This window comes from Pseudophryne corroboree, chromosome 5 (assembly GCF_028390025.1).
Source record: "Pseudophryne corroboree isolate aPseCor3 chromosome 5, aPseCor3.hap2, whole genome shotgun sequence".
Taxonomy (NCBI): Eukaryota; Metazoa; Chordata; class Amphibia; order Anura; family Myobatrachidae; genus Pseudophryne; species Pseudophryne corroboree.
In genome coordinates this window covers 308,014,411-308,039,452 of record NC_086448.1, presented here as the reverse complement: position 1 = coordinate 308,039,452, position 25,042 = coordinate 308,014,411, and the positions used below count along the sequence as shown (strand labels likewise).

The 25,042-nt window shown below is 46.2% G+C and overlaps 1 protein-coding gene across 10 annotated transcripts in view; it reads left to right on the top strand.

The window, feature by feature from the left end:
* HECW1 (HECT, C2 and WW domain containing E3 ubiquitin protein ligase 1) overlaps positions 1 to 25,042 on the top strand; it is a 785,299-nt gene that overhangs the window by 338,008 nt on the left and 422,249 nt on the right. For all 10 annotated transcript variants that reach the window (XM_063922467.1, XM_063922469.1, XM_063922471.1 and 7 more), the window contains one exon: positions 10,012 to 10,119. In XM_063922467.1, the coding sequence (XP_063778537.1) occupies positions 10,012 to 10,119 (108 nt within the window). The remainder of the gene's footprint in view (positions 1 to 10,011; positions 10,120 to 25,042) is intronic.

The window sequence follows — 25,042 nt, the reverse complement described above, 5'->3', positions numbered from 1 at the left end:
CCTGCTGGCAACAGACTTTCTGCATCGAGGGACTGAGGGGAGAGAAGCAGACCTACTTCTGTGAGTTTCAAGGCTCTGCTTCTTAGGCTACTGGACACCATTAGCTCCAGAGGGAGTCAGAACACAGGTCTCACCCTGGAGTTCGTCCCGGAGCCGCGCCGCCATCCTCCTCACAGAGCCGGAAGATAGAAGCCGGGTGAGAATGAGAAGTAAGAAGACTTCAGAGGCGGCAGAAGACTTCATGATCTTCACTGAGGTAACGCACAGCAGTGCAGCTGTGCGCCATTGCTCCCACACACCTCACACACGGCAGTCACTGTAAGGGTGCAGGGCGCAGGGGGGGCGCCCTGGGCAGCAATATAAACCTCATTTCTGGCAAAAGAGATATATATACAGATAGGCACTGTATATATAAAGAGCCCCCGCCAGTTTTTATTATATTTAAGCGAGACAGAAGCCCGCCGCCGAGGGGGCGGGGCTTCTCCCTCAGCACTCACCAGCGCCATTTTCTCCACGGCACAGCTGAGAGGAAGCTCCCCGTACTCTCCCCTGCTTATCCACGGTGAAAGGGGGTTTCAGAGAATAGGGGGGGCACATAATTGGCAGCAAATAATAGTATTAAAGCGCTACTGGGTAAACACATTGTGTGTTTTTCCTGGGGTATTAGCGCTGGGTGTGTGCTGGCATACTCTCTCTCTCTCTCTCCAAAGGGCCTTGTGGGGGAACTGTCTTCAGATAAGAAGATTCCCTGAGTGTGTGGTGTGTCGGTACGTGTGTGTCGACATGTCTGAGGTAAAAGGCTCTTCTAAGGAGGAGATGGAGCAAATGTGTGTGTGTGTGGTGTCTCCGTCGACAACGCCGACACCTGACTGGATATGTGGAATTAAGTGCTGAGGTAAATTTATTGCACAAAAGATTAGAGAACAGACAGGGAATCTACCCATGTCTGTCCCTATGTCGCAGGGACCTTCAGAGTCTCAAAACGCCCACTATCCAAAATAATAGACACTGATACCGACACGGAGTCTGACTCCAGTGCCGACTACGATGATGCAAAGTTACAGCCAAAACTGGCAGAAAAGTATTCAATATATGATTATTGTAATAAAAGATGTTTTGCATATCACTGATGACCCATCTGTCCCTGACACGAGGGTACACATGTTTAAGGGGAAGAAAGCTGAGATAACATTTCCCCTCTCTCATGAACCAAATGAATTGTGTGAAAAAGAGCGGGAATCTCCAGGCAAGAAACTGCAGTTTCCCAAAAGAATTCTCATGGCGTATCCTTTCCCTGCTAGGGCCAGAATACGATGGGAATCCTCCCCTAGGGTGGACAAGGCGTTGACACGTTTACCCAAAAGGTAGCGCTAACATTCCAATATACAGCTACCCCTCAGGGATCCTGCAGATAGCATGCAGAAAAGTACTTTGAAGTCCATTTACACACATTCTGATACACAACTCAGACCGGCGATTGTGTCGGCAGGGGTTTATAGCGCTGTAGCAGCGTGGACAGATACCATATCAGCGGAGATTGAAACCCTAGATAAGGATACCATGTTATTGACCCTAGGATATATAAAAAATGCTGTCTTATATATAAGACATGCTCAAAGAGACATTGGTCTACTGGGTTCTAGAGTCAACGCTATGTCGATTTCTGCTAGACGTGTCCTGTGGAACATGCAATGGACAGGTGATGCCGACTAAAAGATGCCGACTAAAAGAGGCATATGGAGGTTTTACCTTACAAGAGTGAGGAAATGTGTGGAGAAGGGCTCTCGGACCTGGTCTCCACAGCTATAGCTGGTAAATCTGATCTTTTGCCTTATATTCCCTCACAGCCTAAGAAAGCACGACATTATCAAATGCAGTCCTTTCGGTCGCAGAAAAACAAGAAAGTACGAGGAGCGTCCTTTCTTACCAGAGGTAAGGGCGCAGGGCACAGCTAGTTCCCAGGAACAGAAGTCCTCCCCGGCCTCTACTAAATCCACCGCATGACGCTGGGGCTCCGCTAAGGGAGTCCGCCCCAGTGGGAGCACGTCTTCGACTCTTCAGCCACATCTGAGTTCACTCACAGGTGGATCCCTGGGCAATAGAAATTGTTTCTCAGGGTTACAAGCTGGAATTCGAAGAGGTGCCTCCTCGCCGGTTTTCCTTATCGGCCCTACCGGCTTCTCCCCCAGAAAGGGAGATAATATTAAATACAATTCACACATTGTATCTCCAACAGGTGGTGCTCAAGGTTCCCCCTCCTTCAACAAGGAAGGGGATATTACTCAACCTTGGCGGTAGTCCCGAAACCGGACGGTTCGGTCAGACCTATTTTAAAATCAAAATCTCTGAACCTATACTTGAAAAGGTTCAAATTCAAGGTGGAATCGCTCAGAGCGATCATCGCCAGCCTGGAAGGGGGGATTTTATGGTGTATCTAGACATAAAGGCTGCATACCTTCATGTTCCCATTTATCCACCCCATCAGGCGTACCTGAGAATTACGGTACAGTATTGTCATTACCAATTTCAGGGTAATTGGCGGAAATGATGGTGCTCCTACGCAAGCAAGGAGTCACAATTATCCCATACTTGGACGATCTCCTAATAAAGGCGAGATCAAAAGAGCAGTTGTTGAACAGCGTGTCACTTTCGCTGAAGGTGTCACAGCAACTCGGCTGGATTCTCAATTTCCCGAAGTCACAGTTGGTTCCTATGACTCGTCTGCCCTTCTTGGGTATGATTCTGAATACGGACCAGAACTGGGTTTATCTTCCGATAGAGAAGGCCCAGGAACTAATGACTCTGGTAAAAAACCTATTAAAGCCAAAACAGGTGTCAGTGCATCACTGCACTCGGGTCCTGGGAAAGATGGTGGCATCTTACGGGGCCATTCCCTTCGGCAGGTTCCATGCGAGGACTTTCCAATGGGATCTACGGAACAAGTGGTCTGGATCACATCTACAGATGCATCAGTTAATCACCCTGTCCCCTAGGGCCAGGGTGTCTCTCCTATGGTGGCTGCAGAGTGCTCACCTTCTGCAGGGTCGCAGGTTCGCCATCCAGGACTGGATTCTGGTAGCCACGGACGCGAGCTTCCGAGGTGGGGGAGCAGTCACACAGGGAAGAAACTTCCAAGGTCTTTGGGTCAAGTCAAAAAACTTGTATTCAAATCAACATCCTGGAGCTGAGGGCCATATACAACGCCCTTCGGCAAGCGGAAACATTGCTTCGCGACCTACCGGTTCTGATCCAGTCAGACAACATCACCGCAGTGGCTCATGTAAACCGCCAAGGTGGCACAAAGAGCAGAGTGGAAATGGCAGAAGCCACCAGGATTCTCCGCTGGGCGGAAAATCATGTAAGCGCATTTTCAGCAGTTCATTCCGGGAGTGGACAACTGAGAAGCAGACTTCCTCAGCAAACACGACCTGCATCCAAGAGAGGACTTCTTTAGGAAGCCTTCGCACAGATTGCAAGTCAGTGGGAACTGCCAAAGATAGACATGATGGCGTCCCGCCTCAACAAGAAGCTACAGAGGTATTGCACCAGGTCAAGAGACCCTCAGGCAGTAGCTGTAGACGCCCTAGTGACACCGTGGGTGTTCCAGTCGGTCTATGTATTTCCCCCTCTTCCTCTCATACCCAAGGTGTTGAGAATGGTAGGAGGGAGAGGAATGAGAACAATCCTCATTGTTCCAGATTGGCCACGAAGGACCTGGTTCCGGATCTGCAGGAAATGCTCACGGAAGATCCATGGCCTCTTCCTCTAAGAAAGGACCGGTTGCAACAGGGGCCATGTCTATTCCAAGACTTACCGCGGCTGCATTGGACGGCATGGCGGTTGAACGCCGGATCCTAGCGGATAAGGGTATTCTGGATGAGGTCATTCCTACGCTAATAAAGGCTAGGAAGGACATGACATCTAAACATTATCACCGTATATGGCGAAAATATGTTTCTTGGTGTGAGACCAGGAATGCTCCTACGGAAGAATTCCATATTGCCTCTGCAAGACGGGTGTCGGACTTAGGCGCCTTGTCTTGTCGTCCACCCTTTCTGATATTTCACCGTGACCGGGCAGTTCTACGAACTCAACTGGGTTATTTACCTAAGGTGGTGTCATCTTTTTCACCTTAACCAAGAGATTGTAGTCCTGGCCTTTATCTGTTCAGACTCGTCTCCAAAGACCGGTCTTTGGATGTGGTAAGGGCTCTCCGTATATATGTGGAGAGGACTGCCTCTATCCGGAGGTCAGATACCCTTTTTGTACTGTTTAGTTTCCACAAGCAAACCTTATGCGCAGGCTGGACTCCCAGCTCCTTCTGCTATTAAAGCCCATTCTACTCGGTCTGTTGGACCTTCTTGAGCGGCCGCAGAACAGTTGTGAAATGCAGGTACGTGGTCCTTAGTGACCACGTTTGTTAGGTTCTATGCCTTTGATACATATCCGCTAAGGCGCGTCCCCCCCTTGAGGGACTGCTTTAGGACATCCCCGATGTTTCCCTGTGGAAATCAATGTACCCTGCTGCAGAAAAGGAGTGTTATGGTAGACTTACCATGGTTAACACTCTTTCTGCGAGGTACATTGGGTTCCACAGGGCGCCCACCCTGACGCACCTAGCTTCTATGGGTGGTATGGCATTAGCCACTGGTCCCTTCTTCTGTCGTGAGAATGTGGTTCTTTGTGACTAACATCTGCCTTCTCCCTTCCTGCTCCTGCATTGGACTGGTTAACGAAACTGAGCTCTCAGTGCCTGGAGGCAGGGTTATAGAGGAGGCCCCAATGCATCTTGGGACAGCCTAAAGCTTTAGCCTGTTGGTGCCTCTGGATCAGGATCCACTCTACACCCCAATGTTTCCATGTGGAACCCAATGTACCTCACAGAAAGAGTGTTAACCATGGTAAGTCTACCATAACACTCCTTATTGATATCAATTTAATTTAGAAAATATCTTTGTGACCGATATATTAAACATCAATCTGAGAGCATCTTAATAAACAATATACATTAAGAAGAACATTATAATAAACTCTTTGCCCAATAACTACTATTCAGTATTTGTGTAGGAAGTTTTATTGTGTAGGCAGTTCTCTAATCCAGACCGTTTAATCCTTAGTTTATAATGTAAATTACCCCAAACCTTTGGTAGGCTAGATAGTACTATAATATGCAATGCTGGCTTTATTATACTATGATGACTTTATTATACAGATCCTAGTGCCGTGAGGCCTGTGATGACATTATTATACAGATCCTAGACGCATGATAACATTATTATACAGACCTCTGCTGGTTTTACCTACTGTACAGTGACTCTGTTATTTAGCCACTTCCCTCATATGGGGACTTTATAACGCAGACCTAATTTCACCCAAAACTAGCATTTTGGCTGAATTATTTATGTCAGCACAGGGACATGGGAACTGTCTTCTCTCTATCCAGCACTTGAATTGTACTTAAATATCTCATCCTGCAAAACTGAAATGTGTTCATGGATTTACTCAGCAATGCCTCTCCCTCTCTGCCCAACTCTCCTGCACATGCCACTGTCCTGACATGATCATTTACGCACGGTGCATAGGCGTGCGCACGGGGGGTGCCTGGTGCGCACAGGCACCCTCTAATGTCCGGCACCCCCCGCACTCCACGCCTGCAGCTCACGTGTATTGATTCCTCCTCTCCCCCCTGCCCGCACTGAAGCCGTAGGCTCAAGCTCACCCCCGTGTTCCGCCTTCTGGCTCCTGTGGTGTGTGAAGGGAGAGACGTCATAACGTCATGACGTCTCACCTATACTAAGCGCGAGGACTGAGGAGCTTCGGGCAGCGGACGGGGTTGGAGCGGGGCTCTAGTAAGTACTGTGCAGTGGTGGTGGGCGGCCATGTGTACAGGCAGTGTCATATTCAAAAGTCCTCTGCCCCTGTCGACAGAGAGGGAGGATGAAAGGCACATGAGGGGGGGCTGAGGGATGTAGAGTGTGGGGCAGGCTGAGGGAGGAAGAAAGTGGCGGCTGCAGAGTGTGGGGCAGGCTGAGAGAGGCAGAGTGTGGGGGACGCAGAGTGTGGGGCAGGCTGAAGGAGGAAGAATGTGGGGGACGCAGAGTGTGGGGCAGGCTGAGGGAAGCAGAGTGTGGAGCAGGCTGAGGGACGCAGAGTGAGAGGCAGGCTGAGGGACGCAGAGTGTGGGGCAGGCTGAGGGATGCAGAGTGTGGGGCAGGCTGAGGGAGGAAGAATGTGGGGGACGCAGAGTGTGGGGCAGGCTGAGGGACGCAGAGTGTGGGGCAGGCTGAGGGACGCAGAGTGTGGGGCAGGCTGAGGGACGCAGAGTGTGGGGCAGGCTGAGGGACGCAGAGTCCGGGGCAGGCTGAGGGACATGCGAGGGGGTTTTGGAGTGACACCGTGCTGGAGGCTGGAAAAACAGGAGGCTGAAGAGATACAAGGTGCAGGAAGCTGGAGTGGGTACGAGGGGCATGGAGTAACACAGGAGGCATGACTCTGGTTGAACCTTTGTTTGATGCTGCATTGGTTATATTCCTACACAAACAGGCATCTTCTGGACCAGGTGATCTCCTACATGAATAATGAATACCGACTGAAGACACTGTCTTCCCTGAGAGGATCTGTTTCTTCAAAGTTCCCCGTTGCTGTGAAACCAATATGTAGGTAAGGTGTATTTGGAATAGAATGAAAAGGAATGCTCCCGTAGTGCCGAAAACGGGTGGCATGTCATGCTGATATGTCCCTGTTTCGAGTAGCCAAGTTTTTTTTTTTTGCTCAAAGTACCACTAAGACATTGTCTCAACTTGCACCACTGCCCACAACATCATTCCACAGACACTCACCATCACCTACCAGACCTTACTGCCTACCGCCCCTTGTTGTAAGGCCACACCCACTTTTCAAGGAGCACGTGCAAAAGAACCTCCCCCTTCCCCATTTTGGTGCCCCTTGTCATTTTTTTTCTGGATCTGCCCCTGTATAAGAGGCACTACTACTATGGGCATTGTGTAAGGGGCACTGCAAGTATCGGCATTGTGTAAGGGGCACTACAGAGTGAAGAGGCAGGCTGAGAGACACAAATTGAGGTGGATTGTGAGAGTGGCAAGGAGACACAGGCATGAAATGATGGTGTGGATGACAGGCGGCACAGGGAGGGGATGATGGTGGGGGTTAAAGGATGACGTAGAGAGGAGATGGGGGCAGGAGGTGACACGAGTCTGGTTGAACCTCTGTTGCATGATGATGATCTTAGTTATATTCCTGCACAAACAGGCATCTTGTGGACCATGTAATTTCCCACATGAATAGTGATTATCGACTGAAGACGCAGTCTTACCAGGGAGGACATTTCTTTAGAGGTTCCCAGTTGTAAGAAACCACCATATAGGCAAGGTGCATATGGAAGGGAAAGTAATGCTCACAGAGTGATTTGAAACAGATGGCGTGTCATGTTGACACCCCCCATTTGTAGTGGCCATGTCCCTTGTGGTATGTGATTTTTATTGCATTGAGTGCCAATATGCGGTGCTAAACACGCCCAATAGGTGATGCTAAACACACCCCTCCGATGGTGCACCCCCTAATAAAATGTTCTGCGCACGCCTATGGCACTGTGCAATGTGTTACTGTCATACTGTCATCAAAATAAATGATCATCTAATGTTAAAAGGGGATGCGGTCAATTTACCTACAATCAAAATCCCAATGGTCAAAATCCTGACAACCATTGACCGATGGTCAATATCCTGACAAGGTCAAATCCCGACATGGTGAAAATACCGACGTTTAAAATACCGACATGGTCAAAATACCGACATTAAGAATGTCAGCAGGTCAAAAACTCAACGCAAGTTTTTCATGATTTTTTTAATTGAAACCGACTTGTTCATACTTTACCATCCTCGTGGTCCTGGAGGGGGAATATAATAGTGTGCCTAGCACAGAAAGGCATCGTGCCGAAGCATGGTGAGCGCAGCGGTACACTTATACGGTGTCCATGTCAACCCACCAAATTATACGGTGTCCATGTCAACACACCAAAAAACATTTAAGACCTTGTGTCAATTTTGTGACCTGTCGACATTTTAAATGTCGGTATTTTGACCTTGTTGGTAATTTAAATGTCGATATTTTGACCTTGTCAGTATTTTGACCTTGTCGGGATCTTGACCATCGGTCAATTGTTGTAAGGATTTTGACCGTCGGGATTTTGATTGTAGGTATTTCATACTGATCCCGTTAAAAGGTGACACTAACTATCATGGAATTATAATTTTTTTTAATGTGTTATATTTTCTCTTAGATCTAGGCACTGTATTATATAAATGTAGCAACCATAACAATTTGTGATGATGTTTTTCTTTCTGTTTTATTGACTTGAAATCAGGGTGTATCCGAGTGCACTATATTTCCAGATCAGTAGCTGGGTCTCACTTTATGCTATCTCTTGCTCAGGCTATATAGATCACTGATAACATCATCAATAGATAAGTAGTAATATTTAGTGCCTGTGTTTGCAGCATAATGAAAAGTGACAGGCAGGGAAACAGTGACAAAATACATTTAACAAAAACTGCTGCAGCTATAACAACCAGACATGGTAACAATTGAGTGTATAAATGTAGCTGTAGTAAATATATAGCCATTAGTTACTAGTTTAAGAATTTGGGAATAATTGAAATGTTTTGATTTTGATGATAGCAGCCCTTTAAAAAAAATTACATTAGTTTTTCTTAGTGAATAATGCTTGGTATTATGTTTTAAGGGATTTAGGGCCATATTTATAAAAAATTAAGTTCTACAATATGTCCCAGAAAATTAACATTGCTTATTGTCGCACATCACTGCAATAAGCAGGGCTGCCATCAGAAATTGTGGGGCCCAGGACTTACAAAATAGACAGGGCCCCTTCCCTCATCCCGCGAAAAAAAAGATTCTGTTGCACCGATCCACCGCTATGTGATGTCATACATTGTGACGTTACATATAGGTGGAGCATTGCGGACCTACAGGAACTGTTCACAGAGAGATGATATGGCGTGTTTTTAGAAGTCCTCACTGTGCATCAGCCCGCTGTTGTTTCACAGACCGGTGAAGCTCTCCTCTCCTGGTATTGGTGGTAGGAGCCAGGGGTACCCCCACGCTCTCTGTAAGGGCCAGGACACCAGTCTCCACAGTCGTCCTCCTGATGGCTGCCCTGGCAATAAGCAATAGTTAGGTACTGTTGAATCAGGAAGAATTAAAGTGATCATCAATTTGCTCCTGGATCTGGACCCTTGAGCACAAATGCACATCTGCAGTTATCTGGCTTAATATGCACAGTACGAAAATGTTACAATGGGCATCACAAACACCTCCAGCCCAACGGAGAGATCCCTCTCAGACAGGGCTGCTCCATTGAGGATAGTGAATTAATGCCATCTGAAGGTTGATGTTAGCTAATGCAAGGGGTCTACTACGTTCTACCGACACTTGGGATCCCGGCACCCAGCATACCGGCGCCGGGATCCCGACCGCCGGCATGCCGGCAGCGGGGTGAGCGCAAAAAAGCCCCTTATGGTCACGGCGGTGCGCAATGCGCGCCACGCTATTTATTCTCCCTCCAGGGGTGTTGTGTACACCCCAAGAGGGAGAATAGTTGTCAGTATGCCGGCTGTCAGGATCCTGGCGTCGGTATGCTGACAGCCGGGATCCAAACAGCCAGCATATCGAATGCCTCCCAATGCAAGCAGGCTCCAAAATTCTAAGCTTTTTGGAACTTGTTATGAACTGTCCCCATAGAAAAATATGGAGGCAGCTCCTGCAAAGGCTGGTGACCAGAACGCAGGAAATATCTTGTTGCATTCTAGTAATTATTACTTCTATTCTTAAATATTTCTTCTAAATATGCTGCTAATGTTTTGTGTACTTAGTGTAAAGTGGCAAGCTGTGACGGTGACAGTGGCCACAATTGTTCTTTTGCTGTAATAAATTACATTTTGCCTTGTTTCTCACTATATTATGTTTTAAATACAGATGAAGTGCTATCAGAAAACTTTCTGGATTACAAGAACCGTGGTGTGAATGGCTCTCACAGAGGGAAGATTGTCTGGAAGATTGATGCCAGCTCTTACTTTGTGGAACGTAAGTGCACAAAATCTAAGTAACATCTTATGTACTTTTAATATTACTGGACACTGATGTCATATTTTGAACCTTTTCTAAATGAAATGAGATCCAGGGGTCTGTTTCTTATTGGTGGCGTAGTAGGAGTATTATATAGCTCTGGAGTTTTGAGAAAAACCCTGCTTTCAGTAAAATGTGCTAGCACGTGATTCAGTGAACCCCCTTCGGATATCAAAAGGCCCCGCTTTGCCTGGAATAGGTAATGCCATCTAAAGATGTCATTAACGGCAGAAAGCAAAGCGTTCCTCTGCTGTTAAATTATTCAGACACTGCAGTCCACAATCCAGGCTATGGGAATGCAGTAAACTTCAAAAATACAAGAGAATGCAGAGGTTTCTCCACAGTAGACTTGTTGCTAAATCGGAAGAAGCAGCGTTAAAAAGCTAGCAACAAAGCCTGAAAAAGGGGTTATCATTGCTTCAAGAATAAGAATGAGAAATAAGAATGAGAGTAATGCTAACAGTATCTCTAATAACATACATTTCTCTGACGTCCTAGTGGATGCTGGGAACTCCGTAAGGACCATGGGGGGATTAGCGGCTCCGCAGGAGACTGGGCACAAAAGTAAAGCTTTAGGACTACCTGGTGTGCACTGGCTCCTCCCCCTATGACCCTCCTCCAAGCCTCAGTTAGATTTTTGTGCCCGGCCGAGAAGGGTGCACACTAGGGGCTCTCCTGAGCTTCTTAGTGAAAGTTTAGTTTTAGGTTTTTTATTTTCAGTGAGACCTGCTGGCAACAGGCTCACTGCATCGAGGGACTAAGGGGAGAAGAAGCGAACTCACCTGCGTGCAGAGTGGATTGGGCTTCTTAGGCTACTGGACACCATTAGCTCCAGAGGGACCGAACACAGGCCCAGCCTCGGAGCTCGGTCCCAGAGCCGCGCCGCCGGCCCCCTTACAGAGCCAGAAGCAAGAAGAGGTCCGGAAAAATCGGCGGCAGAAGACATCCTGTCTTCACCAAGGTAGCGCACAGCACTGCAGCTGTGCGCCATTGCTCCTCAGCACACTTCACACTCCGGTCACTGAGGGTGCAGGGCGCTAGGGGGGGGCGCCCTGAGCAGCAATAAAAACACCTTGGCTGGCGAAAATACATCACATATAGCCCCCAGGGCTATATGGATGAATTTTAACCCCTGCCAGATTCCACAGAAAAACGGGAGAAAAGGCCGCCGAGAAGGGGGCAGAGCCTATCTCCTCAGCACACTGGCGCCATTTTCTCTCACAGCTCCGTTGGAGGGAAGCTCCCTGGCTCTCCCCTGCAGTTACTACACTACAGAAAAGGGTTAAAAAAGAGAGGGGGGCACTAATTAGGCGCAGTATAACAATACAGCAGCTATAAGGGGAAAAACACTTATATAAGGTTATCCCTGTATATATATATAGCGCTCTGGTGTGTGCTGGCATACTCTCCCTCTGTCTCCCCAAAGGGCTAGTGGGGTCCTGTCCTCTATCAGAGCATTCCCTGTGTGTGTGCTGTGTGTCGGTACGTTGTGTCGACATGTATGAGGAGGAAAATGAGGTGGAGGCGGAGCAATTGCCTGTAACAGAGATGTCACCCCCTAGGGAGTCGACACCTGAGTGGATGAGCTTATGGAAGGAATTATGTGACAGTGTCAGCTCTTTACAAAAGATTGATGACATGAGACAGCCGGCGACTCAGCCTGTGCCTGTCCAGGTGTCTCAAAAGCCATCTGGGGCTCTAAAACGCCCGTTACCAGATACAGACGCCGACACGGATACTGACTCCAGTGTCGACGATTAAGAGACGAATGTGACTTCCAGTAGGGCCACACGATACATGATTGAGGCTATGGAAAATGTTTTTACACATTTCTGATAATACCAGTACCACTAAAAAGGGTATTAGGTTGGGTGAAAAAAAAAAAAAAACTGCCTGCAGTTTTTCCTGCATCTGAGGAATTAAATGAAGTGTGTGATGATGCGTGGGTTTCCCCCGATAAAAACTGTTAATTCCTAAAAAGTTATTAGCATCATACCCCTTCCCGCCAGAGGATAGGGCACGTTGGGAAACACCCCTTAGGGTGAATAAAGCGCTCACACGCTTGTCTAAACAAGTGGCACTACCGTCCCCGGATACGGCCGCCCTTAAGGAACCTGCTGACAGAAAGCAGTAAAATATCCTAAAATGTATATACACTCACACGGGTGTGATACTGCGACCAGCAATCGCCTCAGCCTGGATGTGCAGTGCTGGGGTGGCTTGGTCGGATTCCCTGACTGACAATATTGATACCCTAGATAGGGACAGTATATTACTAACTATAGAGCATTTAAAAGATGCATTTCTATATATGCGTGATGCACAGAGGAATATTTGCCGACTGGCATCAAGAGTAAGTGCGCTGTCCATTTCTGCCAGAAGAGGGTTATGGACAAGACAGTGGTCAGGTGATGATGATTCCAAAAGGCATATGGAAGTATCGCCTTATAAAAGGGAGGAGTTATTTGGGGTAGGTCTAACACAAACAGCCAATTCCCAGGAACAAAAGCTCTCTCCCGCCTCCGCAAAGTCCTCAGCATGACGCTGGGGCTTTACAAGCGGTCTCAGGCACGGTGGGGGCCCGTCTCAAGAAATTCGAGACGTCTCCCCCTCGCCGTTTCATAAAGTCTGCTTTACCGACGTCTCCCTCAGACAGGGAGACAGTATTGCAAGCCATTCACAGGCTGTATTCCCAGCAGGTGATAATCAAGGTACCCCTCCTGCAACAGGGAAAGGGGTACTATTCCACACTATTTGTGGTACCGAAGCCGGACGGCTCGGTGAGACCATTTTTAAATCTAAAATCCTTGAACACTTACATACAAAGGTTCAAATTCAAGATGGAGTCACTCAGAGCAGTGATTGCAAACCTGGAAGAAGGGGACTATATGGTCTCTCTGGACATCAAAGATGCTTACCTACATGTCCCAATTTACCCTTCTCCAAGGGTACCTCAGGTTTGTGGTACAGAACTGTCACTATCAGTTTCAGACGCTGCCGTTTGGATTGTCCACGGCACCCCGGGTCTTTACCAAGGTAATGGCCGAAATGATGATACTCCTTCGAAAGAAGGGAGTTTTAGTTATCCCTTACTTGGACGATCTCCTGATAAGGGCAAGATCCAGGGAACAGTTGGAAGTCGGGGTAGCACTATCTCAGATAGTGCTGCGGCAGCACGGTTGGATTCTCAATATTCCACAATCGCAGCTGATCCCGACGACACGCCTTCTATTCCTAGGGATGATCCTGGACACAGTCCGGAAAAAGGTGTTTTCTCCCGGAGGAGAAAGCCAGGGAGTTATCCGAACTAGTCAGAAACCTCCTAAAACCAGGCCAAGTGTCAGCGCATCAGTGCACAAGGGTCCTGGGAAAAATGGTGGCTTCCTACGAAGAAATTCCATTCGGCAGATTCCACGCAAGAACTTTCCAGTGGGACCTGCTGGACAAATGGTCCGGATCGCATCCTCAGATGCATCAGCGGATAACCCTGTCACCAAAGACAAGGATGTCTCTCCTGTGGTGGTTGCAGAGTGCTCATCTTCTAGAGGGCCGCAGATTCGGCATTCAGGACTGGGTCCTGGTGACCACGGATGCCAGCCTGAGAGGCTGGGGAGCAGTCACACAGGGAAAAAATTTCCAGGGCTTGTGGTCAAGCCTGGAGACATCACTTCACATAAATATTTTGGAGCTAAGGGCCATTTACAATGCCCTAAGCCAAGCAAGACCTCTGCTTCAAGGTCAGCCGGTGCTGATCCAGTCGGACATTATCACGGCAGTCGCCCACGTAAACAGACAGGGCGGCACAAGAAGCAGGAGGGCAATGGCAGAAGCTGCAAGGATTTTTCGCTGGGCGGAAAATCATGTGATAGCACTGTCAGCAGTGTTCATTCCGGGAGTGGACAACTGGGAAGCAGACTTCCTTAGCAGGCACGACCTCCACCCGGGAGAGTGGGGACTTCACCCAGAAGTCTTCCACATGATTGTAAACCATTGGGAAAAACCAAAGGTGGACATGATGGCGTCCCGCCTAAACAAAAAATTGGACAGGTATTGCGCCAGGTCAAGGGACCCTCAGGCAATAGCTGTGGACGCTCTGGTAACACCGTGGGTGTACCAGTCAGTGTATGTGTTCCCTCCTCTTCCTCTCATACCAAAAGTACTGAGAATTATAAGACGGAGGGGAGTAAGAACTATACTCGTGGCTCCGGATTGGCCAAGAAGGACTTGGTACCCGGAACTTCAAGAGATGCTCACGGAGACCCATGGCCTCTACCTCTAAGAAGGGATTTGCTCCAGCAAGGACCCTATCTATTCCAAGACTTACTGCGGCTGCGTTTGATGGCAGGGCGGTTGAACGCCGGATCCTGAAGGAAAAAGGCATTCCGGATGAAGTCATCCCTACCCTTGTCAAGCCAGGAAGGATGTAACCGCAAAGCATTATCACCGCATTTGGCGAAAGTATGTTGCGTGGTGCGAGGCCAGTAAGGCCCCGATGGAGAAATTTCAACTAGGTCGATTCCTGCATTTCCTGTAAACAGGAGTGTCTATGGGCCTAAAATTGGGGTCCATTAAGGTTAAAATTTCGGCCCTGTCAATTTTCTTCCAGAAAGAACTAGTTTCACTACCTGAAGTTCAGACGTCTGTAAAAAGGGGTACTGCATATACAGCCTCCTTTTGTGCCTCCAGTGGCACTTTGGGATCTCAATGTAGTTTTGGGGTTCCTAAAGTCACATTGGTTTGAACCACTTGATTCTGTGGAGTTAAAATATCTCACATGGAAAGTGGTCATGTTGTTGGCCCTGGCCTCGGCCAGGCACGTGTCAGAATTTGGGGCTTTATCCTGTAAAAGCCCTTATCTGATCTTCCATTCAGACAGGGCGGAATTGAGGACTCGTCCTCATTTTCTCCCTAAGGTGGTTTCAGTGTTTCATCTGAACCAACCTATTGTGGTACCTACGGCTACTAGTGACTTGGAGGACTCCAAGTTGTTGGACGTAGTCAGGGCCTTGAAAATATATGTTTCCAGGACGGCTGGAGTCAGGAAATCTGACTCGCTGTTATCCTGTATGCACCCAACAAGCTGGGTGCTCCTGCTTCTAAGCAGACTATTGCTCGTTGGATTTGTAGTACAATTCAGCTTGCACATTCTGTGGCAGGCCTGCCACAGCCAAAATCTGTAAAAGCCCATTCCACAAGGAAGGTGGGCTCATCTTGGGCGGCTGCCCGAGGGGTCTCGGCGTTACAACTTTGCCGAGCAGCTACTTGGTCAGGGGCAAACACGTTTGCTAAATTCTACAAATTTGATACCCTGGCTGAGGAGGACCTGGAGTTCTCTCATTCGGTGCTGCAGAGTCATCCGCACTCTCCCGCCCGTTTGGGAGCTTTGGTATAATCCCCATGGTCCTTACGGAGTTCCCAGCATCCACTAGGACGTCAGAGAAAATAAGAATTTACTTACCGATAATTCTATTTCTCGTAGTCCGTAGTGGATGCTGGGCGCCCATCCCAAGTGCGGATTGTCTGCAATACTTGTACATAGTTATTGTTACAAAAATCGGGTTATTATTGTTGTGAGCCATCTTTTCAGAGGCTTCTCTGTTATCATGCTGTTAACTGGATTCAGATCACAGGTTGTACGGTGTGATTGGTGTGGCTGGTATGAGTCTTAAGGTGGGTACACACTATTAGATATATCTGCAGATCAATTGATCTGCAGATATATCTATGTACGGATCGGGCAGTGTGCTGTGCATACACACAGCCCGATCCGTCGGGGGACTGACGTCATGAACTGGGCAGGCGGGCGCTCGCGCCCGCCCAGTTCACCTGTCAATCACCGCCGGCCGCCGCAGCATGTGTACGGGCGGTTGGACGACCGCCCCGTACACACACAGCGACGGGCCAATATATCGTTAGATATATTGGCTGTCGGCTGTGCTGCGTGGCCGACGCGATACGTCTGTGAACGACGGGTGTACCAGTCTGTTTATGTGTTCCCTCCTCTCCCTCTCATACCCAAGGTACTGAGGATAATAAGGAAAAGAGGAGTAAGAACTATACTCATTGTTCCGGATTGGCCAAGAAGGGCTTGGTACCTGGAACTTCAGGAGTTGATCTCAGAGGACCCATGGCCTCTGCCACTCAGACAGGATCTGCTGCAGCAGGGACCCTGTCTGTTCAAAGACTTACCGCGGCTGCATTGACGGCATGGCGGTTGAACACCGGATCCTGAGTGAAAAAGGCATTCCGGAGGAAGTCATTCTTATCCTGATCAAAGCCAGGAAGGATGTCAGCCTGAAGTTCAGACGTTGTAAGGGAGTGCTGCATGTTCAGCCCCTTTTTTGTGCCCCAGTGGCACCTTGGGATCTCAATGTGGTTTGAAGTTCCTGGAATCACATTGGTTTGAGCCACTTAAAACCGTGGATTTGAAATATCTCACATGAAAAGTGGTCATGTGTTGGCTCTGGCTTCGGCCAGGCATGTGTCAGAATTGGCGGCTTTGTCATAAAAAAGCCCTTACCTGACTTTCCATATGGATAGGGCAGAGTTGAGGACTCGTCCTCACTTTCTCCCGAAGGTGGTATCAGGTTTTCACTTGTACCAACCTATTGTGGTGCCTGCGGCTACTAGGGACCTGGAGGATTCCAAGTTACTGGACGTAGTCAGGGCCCTGAAAAATTATATTTCCAGGACTGCTGGAGTCAGGAAAACTGACTCGCTGTTTATCCTAGATGCACCCAACATGCTGGGTGCTCTTGCTTCTAAGCAGACTATAGCGTGCTGGATTTGTAGCACTATTCAGCTTGAGCATTCTGCGGTGGGACTACCGCAGCCTAAATCTGTAAAAGCCCATTCCACATGGAAGGGGGCTCATCTTGGGCGGCTGCCCGTGGGGTCTCGGCTTTACAACTTGGCCGAGCTGCTACTTGGTCAGGGGCAAACACGTTGCAAAATTCTACAAATTTGATACCCTGGCTGAGAAGGACCTTGAGTTCTCTCATTCGGTGCTGCAGAGTCATCCGCTCTCTCCCGCCCGTTTGGGAGCTTTGGTATAATCCCCATGGTCCTTACGGAGTCCCCAGCATCCACTAGGACGTCAGAGAAAATAAGATTTTACTCACCGGTAAATCTATTTCTCGTAGTCCGTAGTGGATGCTGGGCGCCCATCCCTAGTGCGGATTGTCTGCAATACTTGTAAATAGTTATTGTTACACAAATCGGGTTGTTATTGCGAACCATCTATTCAGAGGTTCCATTGTTATCATACTGTTAACCGGGGTTCCTATCACGAGTTATACGGTGTGATTGGTGTGGCTGGTATGAGTCTTACCCGGGATTCAAAATCCTTCCTTATTGTGTCAGCTCTTCCGGGCACAGTGTCCTAACTGAGGCTTGGAGGAGGGTCATAGGGGGAGGAGCCAGTGTACACCAGATAGTCCTAAAGCTTTCTTTAGATGTGTCCAGTCTCCTGCGGAGCCGTCTATTCCCCATGGTCCTTACGGAGTCCCCAGCATCCACTACGGACTACGAGAAATAGATTTACCGGTGAGTAAAATCTTATTTTTTTTTATGGTCACAAAATAAAACTGTTATTTCAGAGACTTGTGCTAAATAAATAACAAATGTATTATTATCTGTCTTGGTCTAATAACACCATCCTAACTTACTACGTAGTATTGTCGGCGGTAACCCCCTCTTGTCCTTTGTAAAATGGGACCCTTGAAGCTAATTTGTCATTTCGTCATTAAAACTCTATGATAATTTGTTATATTGCATTAATAGTTTTTCCCCGCAAATCAATACACAAATGTGTTTTAATGGATGGCACAGAAATACAAAGATATTCTAACAGTAATAGCAAGTCAGTTGACCAGTTTAATACTTTGGCAGCGTTTATCGCTTGGGCCTCGTAGCTGCACAATTTACTTTAGAAAAAATGTCTTAGCAGGTGTGTGATTAGTGTCTCATAAGATTTTCCATTGCTGATAATAGTCTGTGGATACTGGGGGAGATGTGTGAAGCAGTGATAAGAGTGGAGACATGAGTCAGTGGAGAAGTTGCCCATGGCAGCAACCAATCAGCTGCTATCTATAATTTTATAGAATGCAATTGATAAATGCTACCTCAAACTTGATTGGTTGCTATGGGCAACTTCTCCACTGGTCCACTTCTCCACTGTTATCACTGGTGTGCTAATGCCACACAGAAATATGAAGATGGCTGTTGATATCAAAGAAGCATTTGGATGAGTTGAGCTACTTGGGGGTATCCTCAGAGCAACTGCAGCCCTGCCCACCTATTCCCTGCCCACCTATTGAACCAAACAAAGTTTACCAAATCTTTTAGATTTTAACAAATGCTTGATTTTATTGTGAAATTGTTTAGAGCAATTGTTTGGTAATAGAATAATTTTTAAAGCGCTAATTCTCCCTTTCCAGGAATTTAGAAATTGAATGCATTTTGAAATAATTTCTAAATTGATGTATTTAAGTTGGTTAATTTTTAGAAAAACCACAAGTCTTATGCAGGCCTGGTGACAGGGAGTTACAAGGGGGACAGCTGTACCAGGCCCTGAGGAGCCTCATGTCAGAGATGGGCCTAAAACATTTAGGGGCTGGCAACTGTCTATAATAAAAAGAAAAAGAAAATTTAGAACCGTGATGTCCGGTGGCGCAATAATAAGTAAAAACTTAAACTCAAAAGTAACTTCTACTGGTTAACCCCTTCATACACCCTGAGAGGATGGAAAGATCATCAAGTGCATATGCTCCAGAGTAATCAATGGCGCACTGGTCACAGCGTTATAAAGGGTGGTGCTGACACTTTTACATCCCTGGATACTGCCACATCCGCCTTAGAAAAGCAGGATTTGTTGCCAACTCTTTTGAGGGAGCAAACATTGCTGTACCAGCCATCCATTGGTGGATGATTCGCAGGTAGGACAGACACCACGCAACAGAGCATTGGTACCCCTGGACTTACATGTAGCACACTTGCAGGCTAGACCTTTTCAGCAATCCCGACAAACAGAGCTATGCTTTGAAGTTTCTTTGCTCACATGAATGGTAATTTTGTCCTTTTTCGTGGGAGGGGGCTTGCCAACGGCATTAGAACACGTTTGGTGTGGTGCGGTGTGGTGCGGTCCGGACAACGCGGGCAATGCAGACCGTTGTGGGGGCCGCTGAGGCCCAGAACGCTGCCAGCCGGACAGCGCAGCTAGGCTGCGTAGGCAGGGAACTACTTGATGGATGCAAAAGCATCACACCCATGTAGGGGGGTGGCAGGGCCTGACATGCGGGGTGGACTAGCCTTGTGCTGGGCGTTCCACCGCATGTATGAGAATCTGATCGTAGATGTGCTAACTGTAGCACATCTACGATCAGGTCTGAATCACCCCCATAGTCCAGTGGTTCCAAAACGTGGTCCTCAAGGCACCCAAACAGTCCAGGCTTTAAGTATATCCATGCTTGGCCACAGGTGACTTAATTAGTACTTCAGTTCATTTGATTTAACCATCTGTGCTGAGTCATGGATATACTTAAAACCTGGACCGTTGGGAACCTCTGGTATAGACCATGACTAGAGCTGGAATGATGAGTATAAATTAAACTTACTGTGTGATCTTCTACCATTAGTTTAATAGTTATTGAAGAAATTAAGTGTACCCACAACAAACTCTGTGGGCTGCCTGGTGCTAGCCAAAAACAGCTTTTCATCCAAGAGAACCCACAAATGTGTGCAAGAAGAAATGATTTAAAGGCTTCACAGAAACATTAGTTAAACCCCTTTCACACCGCACAAATAACCCGGTATATTGCGGTGTGAAAGGTGTAAGTCCCGAATTCCAGAGTCACCTGACCCAGTATTTTGACCTGGGAATAAAGCAGGGTTATTCCTGAGTTATTATCGGGTCAGGTGCAGTCTGAATGGGTTGCAGAGTTGATCCGACTCAGGACCCATCCACAGTATATGCAGAGGCTGTGTTAAAAGGGACAGGCGGCGCTTGGAGATGATCTGCTCTCCAGGCGCCGCCTCTGCACACGTCACCGCTGGTGTCACCAACCTGCCAATTTTCCCGAGATGGTGCCACCAGTCTGAAAGGGGTCTCAACCAGGTCGCACCCGGGAAGGTACCGTGTAAGTGTCGGGTGTAACCCGGTATTGTGATCTGAAAGCGGTACTAGTGATTCATCAGCATGAAGGTTTTGTTAATTGATAAAAGCACAGAATACGTACAGTGATTCAGGGACTGTCTGCCTTGTGTATGTCATTTGTGGAATTGTACCCAAACTATAGAGTTATTTTCAGTTATTGCATCTAAAACCATACTCCTCAGATTAGATTAATACATTTAGCAGCAGGTGAAGAGAAAACACCCAGTTGAACAATAACACCCTTTATCCATCACACCTATAATACTACACAAGTAACAATAAATATAAGTTTATTTATATAGCGGTCTTTCTCCAATAGGACTCAAGGCACTTAACAGATAGATAGAATGAACATACAGTATGTATGTATATATATATATATATATATATATATATATATATATATATATAAAATAGCAGGTTTAGAAAAACATCACTTTAGAAAATAAGAAGAAGCTATTTTGGTGGGGCTTAAACCAGGGAATTTATTTTTTACATTCATGTTTTAATGAATTGAATTGTGTATTAAACACTTGATCAACCATGTTTTAATGCTTTCTAACATTAATATTGTTATTAGGCTTTGATTTGATTTATTTTACATCTTTCAATAACACCAAAGTTGTACAGCTTATTATTCCTGTTACATCTGAAAATATGTAGATAGACTAAACATATCAATACATACAAAGTACACTCAGAAAATAAGATCAAGTTAATGTTAAGCATTAGTCCTACTTATTACTTGTTATAATTAATCAAACCTGAATAGTCATGTAGGAGCCTGTGAAGAACATACATACAGGGACGTGCGGTGAGGTAAATGGCTCAGGGGACACTGGCTAGTTCCAAAACCAGATTTATACACAATATATGAGCCAAAGGGTTCATGTGGACATTACACGCAGGTGCAGCCGTATATACTGCTGGAAATGTGGTGAGTTTTGATCAGAAATGTGCGGAAAAGGTACGCAGTGCCTTACCTGCCATATACTTTTTACTCCAGAATATAAAATGACTATAAAAATTATTAGAATAATAGAAAGAATATATTTCTTATATATTCCTCGTATTTTTTTTATATACTTTGCTTAGTAAAAACTCTGGCGTATACGTTAGTATGACAGCAAAGGCTCTGCCTCACCTACCTCACCACATGTCACTGATGCATACAGTACTTTGAGATAGATATATATATATCCCGAAAGGAGTGGATTTTTTTAGTTGGATACCTGCCAGTATTTTAAATAGGTTGATGAAGGGTTTGTGTAACGGTTAATAATTTATATTTTCCTCTGACTCTCGTTGATTATGTGAATAGTTTTTTCTGGTGATATTGCCTACTGCTGGTGAGCTATGAGTTGCCATGTCTATGGAGGAGTATGATAAAGAGGGGCAGCAGTAAAGTCCTGACATAGGCAGTTGCTACCATTATGACATCACAGCATGACCTCACAGACAGACACACAAACAAACAGACCAATGCATTTTCTATGTGCATTTTCGTGATTTGGGCCCTGGCCCCACAATAGGTGAATTTTTAAACTAAAAACTCTACTAGAATTTTAAGTTGGATAATGAAGGGTATGTGTACCAAGTTTGGTCCAGATCACTCAAGGCATGTAGGCACCTATGAAGAACAAACATACTGTACATATATACATACTTTATTATATACGTTCTTTTATAGCTGAAGTACACAACGTTGCCTGGTTTAAAAATTTTCAGTTATTAAGTTATCAATTAGTTGGATGTAAATGTCTATATATTAAAAATAATTAGTAGCTTAGTAGTTCCTCCAACACATCCATGAGGTGGCTGCCTAGTGTGGTTTTTGGTACGCCGCCCTGCGGATAATCAGGGACTCCATCCCCCTAGTATGTCTTCTGATATCCAATGTTACCGCTTTATAAAGTTTTCAAATCCATCCAGTGGCAGGCCCAGAACAGGCCCCCTGGTCAAATATCTGTCCAATGTACACCGATGTGACTGAGGTCCGACTAGGACCCCATCCACTAGTATGCCTTTTGAGATCAATGTTACCACTTTGTGGCAAATCCATCTGGTGGAAGGCCTAGAACAGGCTCTTTGAGTCACAAATCTGCCCAGCGCGTTGCACCATAAGGCTCCGACCGTGACCATAACTCGCCTAAACCCTGACCAGGATCACTTAACAATCGGTGCAGACAGATAAACAGAGCAATGAATTATATATGATATATATATATATATATATATATATATATACTGTGTGTGTGTGTGTGTGTGTGTGTATATATATATATATATATATATATACATATATATAAAATAGCAGGGTTAGAAAAAAAGAAGAAAAAAAAAGAGGAGTCCTGTGTAAAACTTCCCACCAGGGATGCAGAAGCATGGCACTGCAGGATTCTTCAATGAATTCAAATGGTTTATTATATATAAATACTGTATAAATATATATATATATATATATATATATATATTTCATATAAGGGTTGGAAATACTCACTTTAAAAAAAATGGGGAAGCTTCTTTTTTTGGGGTTTAATCCAGGGTTTTATTTTTTTACATTCATGTTTTAATGAATTAAATCATGTATTAAAAACCTTGATCAACCATGTTTAATGCTTTCTAACATTAATATTGTTATTAGGCTTTGATTTGATTTATTTTACATATTTTTAATAACACCAAAGTTTTAAAGCTTATTGTTCCTGTTACATCTGAATATATGTAGATAGACTAAACATATTAATACATACAAAGGACACTCAGAATATAAGAACAAGTTAATGTTAAGCATTAGTCCTACTCATCACTTGTTATAATTAATCAAACCTGAATAGTAATGCAAAGTGGAAAATACAGAAGCACTTTTCAGAGAAACACACACACACACACACACACACACACACACACACACACACATATATGCCAGATCGATAATGGGTTATTTGTGCAATGTGAAAGGGGTATATGAAGAATAAACATTTAAATATACATAGATCAGGCTTGCCTACCATCCCGCATTCAGCGGGAGGCTCCCGATTTTTACATGAGCCTCCCGCTGCCCCGCATACCTTGTCAGCCCTCACGATTTTCAAGTCTTTAGCCCCGTAAATTCGGAATGTGCATGCGCAAGTCCGGAAATGCGGGGGGCGGGGCCAGGGGGGGGAGAGGCAGACTGTGTCCTGTGAGAGCTCAGAGTCTGCAGCAGGATGTGAAGACTGAGCACAGCAGCCACCTGTAGTGTACAGGGGAGCACATGATCCGGCAGCCAGGGCTCTGCATCCCGGTGGCTGGCCCCGCCCACCACACTAGCAGTACAGTAGGCAGCGTGACAGAGCCCAGCCTTCCTGCTCCTGCTTGTGTCTGCCCTGTGCTACCTTCCCCACCACACACACTACCTGCTCTTCACAGGAGGGACTCAGGGAGCAACAAACCAGGTGTATACTGTGTCTGCTGGGGGCTATTGGGGGGAAGGGGGTGTAATGGAATGTGCTACTGTGTGTAATATGGGGGTGTAGTGTAATGTGCCACCGTGTGTAATATGGGGGGTGTAATGTAATGTGCTACTGTGTGTAATATGGGGGGGGTGTAATGTAATGTGCTACTGTGTGTAATATGGGGGGTGTAGTGTAATGTGCTACTGTGTGTAATATGGGGGTGTAGTGTAATGTGCCACCGTGTGTAATATGGGGGGTGTAATGTAATGTGCTACTGTGTGTTATATGGGGGGTGTAGTGTAATGTGCCACTGTGTGTAATATGGGGGTGGGGTGTAATGTAATGTGCTGCTGTGTGTAATATGGGGGGGGTGTAATGTAATGTGCTACTGGGTGTAATATGGGGGTGTAATGTAATGTGCTACTGTGTGTAATATGGGTGGGTGTAATGTAATGTGCTGCTGTGTGTAATATGGGGGGGTGTAATGTAATGTGCTGCTATGTGTAATATGGGTGGGTGTAATGTAATGTGCTGCTGTGTGTAATATGGGTGGGTGTAATGTAATGTGCTGCTGTGTGTAATATGGGTGGGTATAGTGTAATGTGCTACTGTGTGTAATATGGGGGTGTAGTGTAATGTGCCACCGTGTGTAATATGGGGGGTGTAATGTAATGTGCTACTGTGTGTAATATGGGGGGTGTAGTGTAATGTGCCACTGTGTGTAATATTGGGGTGGGGTGTAATGTAATGTGCCACTGTGTGTAATATGGGGGGGGGGGGTATAATGTAATGTGCTACTGTGTGTAATATGGGGGGGGGGCTGTGTAAAATGTAATGTAATGTGTTACTGTGGTAATATGGGGGGACATGGAGCAGTCGGTCCCAGAGCTGCTCGCAGAGGCGGGTGAGACATGGAGCTGTGGGTCTTGCTGAAGCGCTGCTGTCTATCATGGTGTGACACACACACAGTCACACACACACACAGTCTCTCTCTCAGGTATAGGGACTCTACCTGGCGTAGTGTGTATAAGGGACTCTACCTGGGGTAATGTGTTGACAATGTCTATAATATTTGTCCTATTAAAAACACGTTAAAGGTTAAAGAACACAGTACGCAATTGGCGCAAAAAGTACCGCAAGGGTACTCCCTTAACTATACCTTAAGGAATGTACTTATACTGTAAACCTCTGTGTAGTGGTAGAGTGTAAATGCAACACAGAATAACCTTATTACCTTTAAAGCTGTTCGAGCGTCACCGACGCTCTGAGAATACTTAACACTATAAGAAAT